Consider the following 11405-nt stretch of genomic DNA (forward strand, 5'->3'; position numbering starts at 1 on the left):
CGATTGGTCACAGCATTGTACAGAGATAAAGTAGAGATAAATTATTACCTGGAATTTATCCTTTATTTAATGTTTTGTAAAATGTCCCAATACCCTATATATTATTATTATCCTTTATGTATATGGCACCACAAGGGCACCTTACACAGTACATGTTCTATATATTGTCCTTGTGTGCCGCCTCCTCCTTGGTGTATTATCATGTATATATAGCATATGTATATAGAAATGTATAACCCTGCAGGATGCACGCTGTGTATACATGTGGCTGTGATACCAGCACCCAGTGCAGAGTAATATGATGTAACAGAGACAGGAGGACCCCCTGTCACAGCCTAAATGGCCCCTTATGTCCCTTATGTCAGACACTCACACTCCCCCCATAACAGCATCACCACACTGCCCCTGACACACACACAGTATATATGACAGGACAGTCACTGCACTCACACTACCCCCCCTCCCAGCATCACCACACTGCCCCTGACACACACACAGTATATATGACAGGACAGTCACTGCACTCACACTACCCCCCCTCCCAGCATCACCACACTGCCCCTGACACACACACAGTATATATGACAAGACAGTCACTGCACTCACACTCTCCCCTCCCAGCATCACCACACTGCCCCTGACACACACACAGTATATATGACAGGACAGTCACTGCACTCACACTACCCCCCCTCCCAGCATCACCACACTGCCCCTGACACACACACAGTATATATGACAAGACAGTCACTGCACTCACACTCCCCTCTCCCAGCATCACCACACTGCCCCTGACACACACACAGTATATATGACAGGACAGTCACTGCACTCACAGGGGTTTATTACTGCAGCAGCATAAGCACAGGTGTAACAATGTCATCATGTCACAGGTAATAGGACAGGAGATTAGTGGGGGGGGGATACAGGGGGTCAGAGACTTCTCCATCACCAGCCGCAGCTTCCTCACCAGCAGCACCTAATGATATAATAATGTCCATGTTCTCCTCACTACTCCTGGTCTCCTCCATCTGCAGCCGGGGAGCCACGCAGGATGTGTCCCAGTCTCAGGCAGCATCTCTCAGACAGGGGAAACAGGACACAGGTGTGTGGGGAGCACTGAGGCTCCTGTACAGGGGATCTGTGGTCACAGTCAGCATGGTAGTGGGAGCAGTCTCTCATACATGGGGTGTGATATAGAGGCAGGAAGCAGCCAGGTGCAGGTCATTGTGGGATCACTGCAGAGCGTTGTGGGCAGCGATCAGGGGGCCTCCACTTGTAGGTCAGGTTTGGGGCACAGCAAGGCTCAGAGAGCTCACCCCATCTTTCCAGCCTGGTGAGGTATAGTGGTCTACTGTATCTCCAGCCAGGGTGATCATCGCTTTTCCCTTGTAAGTATCCTGATCATACAGGACCCAGCACCCTGACTGCACCTTGTGAGAGAGCGTTTTACTCAGATCATAACTCGTTAGTGAAGGTGTTGACTCTGTTATGGTCACTGTCTTGCCCTCATAGTAAGACTTCTCATACACAGTGATCTTGGGAAAAGGGAGACCACCTACAACGATCCTCACAGAAGAGATTCTGTTGTCGAAGTTTGGGAAGGAGCTGTACTCTCCTTCCTTGAAGACATAAAAGTCTCCGCCGTAGTGTTTCTCTGTATAGACGACCCAGGCAAACCCAGTGATGCGCAGGGAAGAGGCTTTATTATTGAAGCCGCGTAGAGACAGGTCAGGATCATCGCCAGTCACAGGGATGGAGTTTCCATTAAAACCTACTGTATCATACAGCATGAGCTGGTTGTTCATCTTGGCAGGTGTTTGATAAGAGGTATCAGGGTATCTGACAATGTGCTGCCCTCACCCCAGGGCTTCGATTTATATACTGTAGGATTATGAATTCCAAGAGGTGTGGCGGTAGGTGAAAATGCCATGGCACAAGATAGCAATGCAAATTAGTTCCTAAGAACCATCAGGATTGCAGTATGAAAGAAAAGTACAGTAAAACATAATATAAAACAATATAGCATCAAATTCAATAAAAGACTTGTGGTTTACTTTACTGTTTTCCGGAGAAATCATGTAACATTGTCAATAAATTAAGATGCATTTGACTCATTAACTCAAACTAGAACTGCGACATAAATATGAACTATCTATCAAGAAATAAAAATGTAGGTCAAGCATAACAGGCAGATTTTGACACAACGAATATATACAGGGGCAGATTAAGAGTGGATGGGTCCTGTGTGTTGTCTCCATGCAGGCCCCCTCCTCGCTAGTACAGAGAATGTGTTGTAAACGTTTTCAAGAAAATTTTTAAAACTTACTTTTATTTTATCCTATTACATTTACATGAGGACTAATTGACAGATTGGTTGTGTTTTGTTTTGAGCATTAGTAATATTCTTCTTGCTTAGAACCTCCGTAAAGCACATTGCACTGCAGGTGCAACAAGGAGTATAAAGGCCCCCATGCACCTGCGATGTACTGGGCCAATTCCCCGATCCCCAGACGCCGGGATCTGGGCATTGGTGGAATGCGGAGACATGCTGGATCTCACTGATTTGCTGATCACGATCCAAATATGATTGCAATCAGCAAATTGGTGATATTTAGCATAAGCCGCGCTGGAGACGTCAGGAGCAGGTAAGTGACCTCTGATCCACCGAAGATGATATGTTGACATTCTAATATAACGACATATCATCAGTGTACATGCCGACATGGTCACTGTTGTTAATGTTGACAATTTGAACGTTGATATATCATACCACACCCAGATGCACATTATGTGACCATGTAGTATAATCCATCTTTGGCGCTGTCACATGTCTATAAGCCGCCACATGTCTTACTGTACTGTACGTGTAACAGTGTTGTAAGTGGTGTCATACAGCTTTACAAAATGTGTTACAGTAACAAGGGCATGGATGCAGTGGCGGATCCAGGGGGGGCGATCAGGGCGATCGGCCCCCGTAACACAGCCACTGTGCAGAGTGAATACTGATGCTGCAGCAATGCAGCTCCAGACAAGGGACTCGGCAGCAACAAGAGAAGGGATATAGATCTTTATTTGACAGCCCGGGGGACATGCCACGCCGCACTGCAAAAAGGATGTTTTTTTTTAAGGGGATGTGGCCACGCCCCCCTCCATGATAAGGTCACGCCCCCTGTGCCCTGGCCGGGTCCCCACTGCTCTAGTGACAGGGACAGGTAGGTTGGTTCCCGGGGTATGTGCAGGGGCACCCAGAGGGGGGGAGCGGGTAATAATTACCCGGGCTTGCTAGAGGGGCCCGGCAGAGGCCTGGGTCCGGTACCGCTCTCCCCAGAGCTGGCCCTAGCCCATTTGGTGCCCTAGGCAAAATTTTGACTGGTGCCCCCTAACAACTTCCCATACCGAGCTGAACAGCCCCTCAGGAAAAAAAAACAGGTGGCCCTCCTCACTAGGTGCTGTCGACGTTTTAAGACGCATCTGTCTTTTCATCAGGACATGTCATGATGAAAAAAACAATGGGTCTTGAAACATCAACAGAACCTATGTGATTTGTGACAATATATCACTTTGTTACAACTACTGAGGAGGGCCGCCTGTTTTTTTTCCTGAGGGGCTGTTCAGCTCGGTATAGGAATTTGTTTATTATGCTAGGAGGGCACTCTCGAGATTACCAGTAAATGTATCCAGTGTGTTGGGCTGAATTTATGTATATATATATATATATATATATATATATATATACACACACACATACCGTATATACACACACACATTATATATATATATATATAGTCCCCCCCATCAGTGCCCCTAGTAGTAGACCCCCTCCAGCAGTGCCCCTAGTAGTAGTAGTCCCCCCCCAGCAGTGCCCCTAGTAGTAGACCCCCTCCAGCAGTGCCCCTAGTAGTAGTAGTCCCCCCCCAGCAGTGCCCCTAGTAGTAGTCCCCCCCCAGCAGTGCCCCTAGTAGTAGACCCCCTCCAGCAGTGCCCCTAGTAGTAGTAGTCCCCCCCCAGCAGTGCCCCTAGTAGTAAACCCCCTCCAGCAGTGCCCCTAGTAGTAGTAGTCCCCCCATCCAGAAGTGCCCTGTAGAAGACTAATTTACAAGAAACATATTTACATAATTCCATATTTACATATGCTGTATGCTTTATAATGAAACAGTTCATGAAATTCAATATGCCTTTGCACATCCATTTTAAACTCACATTTAAATGGAGAAAATAGGTAAGGTGCCTTTAAAGCCGCTCCCAAGGGAAACTGTTTATCTGAAAGTGTGTACAAGAGCTTGTTCATTTATGTATAATTGTGTCCGAGAGAAATTTAGTGAAAGAGTCGCACCAAATATAGAGCTACTGAGCCATGATCATCTCATAGAGGAATCTTTTTCTCTTTAACTGCCAAGCACAGGAAAAGACCATAAGAGCGAACTTTGTCTATCTGATAATGTCAGTGGGTGTACAGGGGGCGTATTACCTGAGGACTGTAATGAAAGCTATAAGCCTTGATAATCGAATCAATTGTTGTTGTTTTGCTGCATCAACCCTGAGAGACATGTTCTCCCAGATAAGGGCTAGATCTATTTATTTAATTAATTAATAAAATGACAAATTCTTAAGTATATTGGATTGGATTTTATTACTATATACAACAATGGAACACCTGATAAAAGGTAACGTCTACAGCCCCTAGTAGTAGTCCCTCCCCAGCAGTACCCCTGGTAGTAGTCCCCCCTAACAGTGCCCCTAGTAGTAGACCCCCCTCCAGCAGTGCCCCTAGTAGTAGTAGTCCCCCACATCCAGCAGTGCCCCTAGTAGTAGTCCCTCCCCAGCAGTGCCCCTGGTAGTAGTCCCCCCTAACAGTGCCCCTAGTAGTAGTGTCCCCTCCAGTAGTGCCCCTAGTAGTAGTAGTCACCCCCATCCAGCAGTGCCCCTAGTAGTAGTCCCTCCCCAGCAGTGCCCCTGGTAGTAGTCCCCCCTAACAGTGCCCCTAGTAGTAGTCCCCCCTTCAGTAGTGCCCCTAGTAGTAGTAGTCCCCCCTTCCAGCAGTGCCCCCAGTCAGCCCCTCTTCCAGCAGTGCCCGACAGACACACACACGAAAAAAAAAATTCCACTTACTTACTTACTTTCCACTCATGATGTCTCTCCCATCAGCCACTGAGGGAGCCGGAAGCCCGACTCCGGCAGTGGGCGGAGCAGATGATGATAGTCTGACTCTCATCGGCTGCTAAAACAAACACACAGCTGCCGGCGCCAGTGGCTGTGTGTTTGTTCCTGGCAGTGTAGTGCGGACTGCACTTATGTGCGGTCCACACTACCGCCGTGTGCCTGGTCCTATGGAGGTGGAGGAGGAGCCGTGTCAGTAACAGCTTTGCTCCGCAAAGGGCCATGGGAGGAACGGACGCAGCAGGACATGCGCAGCATTCCCTCCCACGGCAATCTTGTTTCCTCCTTTAGCCAGAATGAGCTTCTGGACAGAAGCTCATTCTGACCTGGGCATCTCAACTGGCCACTGCACTGCCCGATCGGAGCTGAGCTCCGATCGTGGCAGAGGTGGGGTAGGGAGGAGGGGCATGCAGACCCGGTGGTGAGGGGAAATTGTGGCAAAGCCCTGGAATGCCCCTAGGCATTCCAGTCGCCCCTAGACATTTGCTTATTATGCCTATGCCTAGGGCCGGCTCTGGCTCCCTGTCCCTTTTACGTCACAGCAGCCCAGCACATCCTGCTGTGTGCTGAGTTGCACTGCGAAACTGCTCGCGGCTGCTAAAGAAGCAGCTGGAGCAGTCTCCTATGCCTATGGGGGGAGCAATCACGCTGATCGCACCCCCTATTGGTGGTGCGCTGGGCTGAGGGGCACACAGCGCCCCCCTCCCCAGTGCGCAGCACCCCTTTGCGGTGTTACAAAAATAATTTTTTCAAATAAATTTTCCTGAGGGGGCATGGCCACGCCTCCCACAATTAGGCCACGTCTCCTGTTGTCTGGGCCCAGCGCGGCTGTTGGTGGCCCTGGGTATGTGTGGGAGGAGGGGCTGAGAAAGATGGTCCAAGCGAGCAAGTGTGCCTCCCAGTGACTGGTGCAGTATGGGGGAGCCGTCATCATGGATATGTGTATATATGTGTGTGTCTATATATATATATATATATATATATATATATATATATGTATATATAATTATATGTCCAATGGTCCGTCACTCCCAATAATCGATAATCAGCCACCTGGGTGCTCCTGTTGTAGGTGACATAGGTGTAATCGGGAAAGTACTTAACAAAAAGTACAAAGCCACACAGGTCACTCCAGGGTTTAGAAAAAAGGCAATATATTTGTAAAGATGTCCTGTCGCAACGCATTAGCGTACAGGATAGATGTATGCAGGATAGATGTATGCAGACACATCTGTATGCATTATTCACAGATAAGATAATGACCTGTATGGTGCAATTAGCATGTGGCTCAGAGTCCTCCTGATGGAGGGGAAAACCATCTGATGTGGGGGCTTTGAGGACTGAGTTTAAGTCAAAATACTGTAAGGTTGCCACTGCGGTTGGACTACAGCTGCATCACATGCCGGGAAGTGGCTCCACATAAAGTTCTGCCCCACAGACACAGTCGTTGGTGCGCCAGGCCATCGCCTCCCATGCCCTCTTACCCGCAGCTATGGTCGGTGCATCCTTGTTGACATCCAGCTCCTGGAGGATCTGCTGCCGCATTCATCCTCAAGCCAGCCACTCAGGACTCTGCTGCACGGGTCCGCGGCTAGGGCTGCCGCCAGGGAGGAGTGGGGGCAGAGTTGTGGGTGAGAGGGGCACCGGACAAGTCACACTGACAAAAGAAGCTGCGACACCCATGAACAGGCTATAGTTAGATGGAGGTGGCAGCTGATGGTCTTGCATGGAGCTCTCCACTAGTGTATGGTGGCTTCTCAGGTGCTGTGAAGCGGTGCCATGTATTGGGCAGCCATGACGGTACACTCTGGGAACATAGTTACAGCCCCAAGTGGAGTGAATATATTGTGGGCAATGGAGGAGGTGCCACTTCAGTGCTGGAGCCCGGTGACAGGTGCCTCCATTGTCTCCCATAGTTCCGCCCCTGATCTGATGTGTACATGGTCACTGTTACTGTATGTGTTTGTGTGTCTATCCATTGTATGACCACTTCAAAAAGGTCCAGTCAGTAAGCATTGTGTGACAGTATCCATGTTATAGAGCAGTCTGCACTGTGTAGCTCTGCACAGCGAAGGTTACATGTGTCACACTGCTGTAGTACTGTGGTCACGTTTAGTGATTATTGCTCATAGAGGTTTCTAAAATATGTCAGTGCCAGTAACAAGGACATGGGTGCAGACCGTGGAATTGGGAAATCCCTAAATAACACAAGTACTCTCTGCGCTCTTCTAGTATTTTAATATAGTACAGAAGCTCTTCACTTAACAATCTACCTGTGTAACCACTGCTCTGACTTACAACCCGCACTCCAACCAGCTGGAACCCACAGTACAATGAGTAAAATGTTACTCTTAATGTCTGTTTTTTATAACTTTAATTGTACTGTACAGTATGTAAGAGTTAAGCAAAGTAAAACACAGTTACAGTATCAAGTTTGAGTTTCCTTTTAGACATTTCTTTATTCACAATAAATAAAAACAATTACCTGTAGTAAGTATATATGGCTCCTTGTTTAGTGACCGATTCATTTAACGACCTAGTCGTAGGAACAGAACTTGATCGTTAAGTGAGGAGCATCTGTATAAAGGTACTAGCAGCTTTAGAAAGACTAGGGGCCTGATGCAGCAAGGCTCTCGCAGTTGCTTCTACACACGCAATCGGCCGATTGTTGCTTTCTGTGCACGCATATGCATCTCAGTGTGCGTGCGCGAACCTGCCACTGCGATCGGGACTGCGATCTCAGTGAATACGCAGACCCATCACAGAGTGATTGGCAGGAAGTGCTGTTTAGGGGGGTGGTGATGGGGGGATGGTTTGGCGAAACGCAGGCGTATCAGTGCGTTTGAGCGCCTTTGCATGGGCGTGCATAAAATAGGCACTGCAATGCCGTACATAGACTGAGGCCTAATTGCGAGCAATGAAGTTAGCAATATCTGATTAAGGTCTGACCTTGTCCGTGAGGCTGCGATGGTACTCGATTGTATCGATGGTTTCGCAGTATTGCTAAACATTACAGATGTGTGTAAGGTAAAGTGGGCGTCCTTGTGTAGTTCTGCGGTGGCATAGCGATCGCAATGGATTAGCATACTATCGCAGTTGAACTGCGTGCGTAAGCGCAGCTGCGATCGCAATAGCGATCCGTAGTGAATCAGGTGCTAGGTTCCTCTCCTAGTTGCAAGATATGATATAGAATTGGTTCTTGGTGCGTGCTTGTGAAAGGAGTAGTATGAAGGGAGTGTAGTACAGGAAATAGAAATAAATATGAAGAAAGAAAAAAGAGAGAGAGGAAAGAATAAAGAAAAGACAAATAGGGAAAAAAAGGGCAAATGGGATAAAGATGAAAGAGAGAACGAGGATGTGACTGCTTAGCAATAAACACCTTTACTGCTGTATAAAACCCTCACTTTTATTGTGGTTTGAACTTCCGAAGAAATAAGCGTAATTATATGGTGCATTTACCAATAAAAAGACAGAAGTTTTCCTGTTCACCATAAATCAGGACAGCTTTAAAGAGCACAAGATATATTCCACATGTCACATGTAATAAAATAAAACTACTTTTATATATATATATATATATATATATATACTGTATATATACATATATATATATATATATATATATATAATATATATGTGTGTACTGTGTACACAACAACAACGAGAGAGAGAAAACGAGAATATGCCTTTACCTTGCGCTATAATAGACAGTTGTAAAACGCTGTACCTCCAGTAAATCTGCTGGGGATGCACTCAGGATAACGGTGGGCGCTATCCCGCCCGCCGATATCCCGATACTGACATCCCGGCATGGGACTAAAGATAGCCCCACTACAGAATCCTGACACCCGGCATACCGAGCGAAGGTAAGCCGGGTGTCTTAGCGTCTAGCCGCGGGGGGTGGAGAGTTAGGCTTAGGGACCGCCGGGGGGACTTAGGGTTAGCACCCCCCTGGGAGGGTTAGGGTAGGGGAAGGGGAGTTAGGCACCACTAGGGGGGGTTAGGGTTAGGCACCACTAGGGGGGGGGTTAATGTTAGGCACCCCCCCTGGGAGGGATAGATTTAGAGAGCAAGGAGGGGGGGTAAGTTTAGGCACTAGGGGGAGAGGTTAGGGTTAGGCACCACTAAGGGAGAGTTAGGGTAGGGAAAGGAGAGGAGAGGGTTAGGGTACTTACCTGATGCAGTCGGGATTTCGATCCTCTGGGCTGCAGCTGTTGGTATTTGAGTCGGCGACTAAACAGCCGCTGGCAATACATACCGATTCCATCCCGTTAGTAAGGATCAAACAATAATACAAAAATGCAGAAACCAGAGGGTACTATACAGAATATTAATATATAAAAGTGATGAAATCATATAATAAAATCAGTAGGTTGTCTTTACTGTGTCTACAAGTCCTTTCTACTAGGATACCTCAAGGTGTAGAATTGTGGAGGCCGATATATCTGAGATGTTCCTAAAAATACCCTCTCACCAAAGATCACACGACAAGGAAAAGGCCCAACGGCCGATTTTATTTTTGATAAAAAAACAATATACGCAAATGCCAAAGTCGCAGTGATGGCTGCAACAGTGTACACCCCTATTCAGGTATTGAGAATTCATACAGCTCGCTTATGTTATGTACATACTAGAGATGTGCGCCGACACCCGTGTTTTGGTTTTGGATCTGGATTGGTTTTGCCAAAACCTCATCTCCATGTTTTGTTTTCGTGTTTTGGTTTTGGATCTGGATCTGGATCTGCTAAAATCACATAAAATGGGCCCTTTTGTTCCTACAGTATTAATAAATTTCCACTTATTTCCAGTCAATTTTGGTTACCTCACAGCTCACAATATTGATTTTTTTCCATCTAGTTAAAGTGCCAAAAGGTTGCGTCCAGCTTGCAGGCTCAAAACTGATTGATATAATTATTAATAGAGTTGAGGACTATGCAAAGATGATGGTTGGTATACCCTTGAGGATTGAAGGCATGGGCCTTCATAGAGGACAAGGAAGTTGACGGCCTTGCATTATCATGATGACTGTTGGTGGCAGCTACAACATGTGGTTCTTGGCCTTGCTCTCCTGTCATGTGACAGCCCTCCATATTTTCTGTGGTCTTGAAGCAGTGTCACAAGCACCAATAGTGTAGCCAAGGTGCGGTTACAAAATTCACACACGTGCAGTCGTATGCACACAAAAAAAAAATATACAAAAGACACTTTATTTTTTTTTCGAGTCCAGCACTTGGGCCCAGAGCACAGATTGGTGACGACTGGAGTCGGGCAGCACTAGGTTGCGTTGCTGTATCTTGTGTGGCTAAGCCTAACACACACACACAGAAAATAAATAGACAAATGACACTATTTTTTGGGGGGCTTTTTTGGGTCCAGAACTTGGACCCAAAGCATAGATTGAAGATGACTGGAGTCGGGCAGCACTAGGTTGCATTGCTAACTTGCTAGATCTTGTGCGGCTAAGCCTAACACGCACAGACACACAGACAATTATTAGAAAAAAAAACAATTGATTTTTATTTTTTTTCAGCCCCAGAACTTGGGCCCAGAGCACAGATTGATCACGACTGTAATCGGGCAGCACTAGGTTGCAACTTGCATTGCTGGCTGGATCTTGTGCGGTACTGCGGTTAAGCCTAACACGCACACACACACACACACACACACACAGATAATTATAAAAGACGCTTCGATTTTTTTTTTTTTACTATATATTTTTTATTTATTTTTTTGGAGTCCAGAACTTGGGCCCAGATGCACACAGCACCAGCCCAGATGTATCTGCAGTTCTGCACCAGCCCAGATGTATCTGCAGTTCTGCACCAGCCCAGATGAACACAGCAGACATGAAAAACAGCAGCCCAGGACACAGCAGACAGCACAGACAGCCCAGATGGATCAGCAACAGCCCAGATGGATCATCAACAGCCCAGATGGACACAGCAGACAGCACAGTGACAGCTGTCACAGCACCAGCCCAGAATGGATCAGCAGTCACCAGCCCAGGACACAGCAGATAGCATCAGCACCTCTCCCAGCCCTACACTACCCACCCTCCCTGTTCACTCTCCACAGCCGGAGTGAAATGGCGTCCATCACGTGGTCCCTTATATACTACATTGATAATAGAGACGAAAGCTCGCTAACCATGAGATTTCGTCGCTATGGTTTTGCCTCGATTTGAGAGATCCGAGTAAGGCGGGAACATCCGAGCTGGCTTGGATCCGACTCGGATCTGTTAAATT

The 11405-nt window shown here is 47.1% G+C and overlaps 1 protein-coding gene across 1 annotated transcript; it reads right to left on the bottom strand.

Moving 5' to 3' along the window:
* Positions 1-1283: 1283 nt before the first annotated feature.
* LOC148506608 (epidermal differentiation-specific protein-like) lies at positions 1284-1808 on the bottom strand. The gene has a single exon (XM_088446537.1). The coding sequence runs from the start codon at positions 1806-1808 to the stop codon at positions 1284-1286; it is 525 nt and encodes a 174-aa protein (XP_088302663.1).
* Between the last annotated feature and the right edge of the window lie 9597 nt (positions 1809-11405).

The sequence above is a fragment of the Taudactylus pleione genome, unplaced genomic scaffold (assembly GCF_031769625.1).
Source record: "Taudactylus pleione unplaced genomic scaffold, aTauple2 ptg000400l, whole genome shotgun sequence".
Lineage (NCBI taxonomy): Eukaryota > Metazoa > Chordata > Amphibia > Anura > Myobatrachidae > Taudactylus > Taudactylus pleione.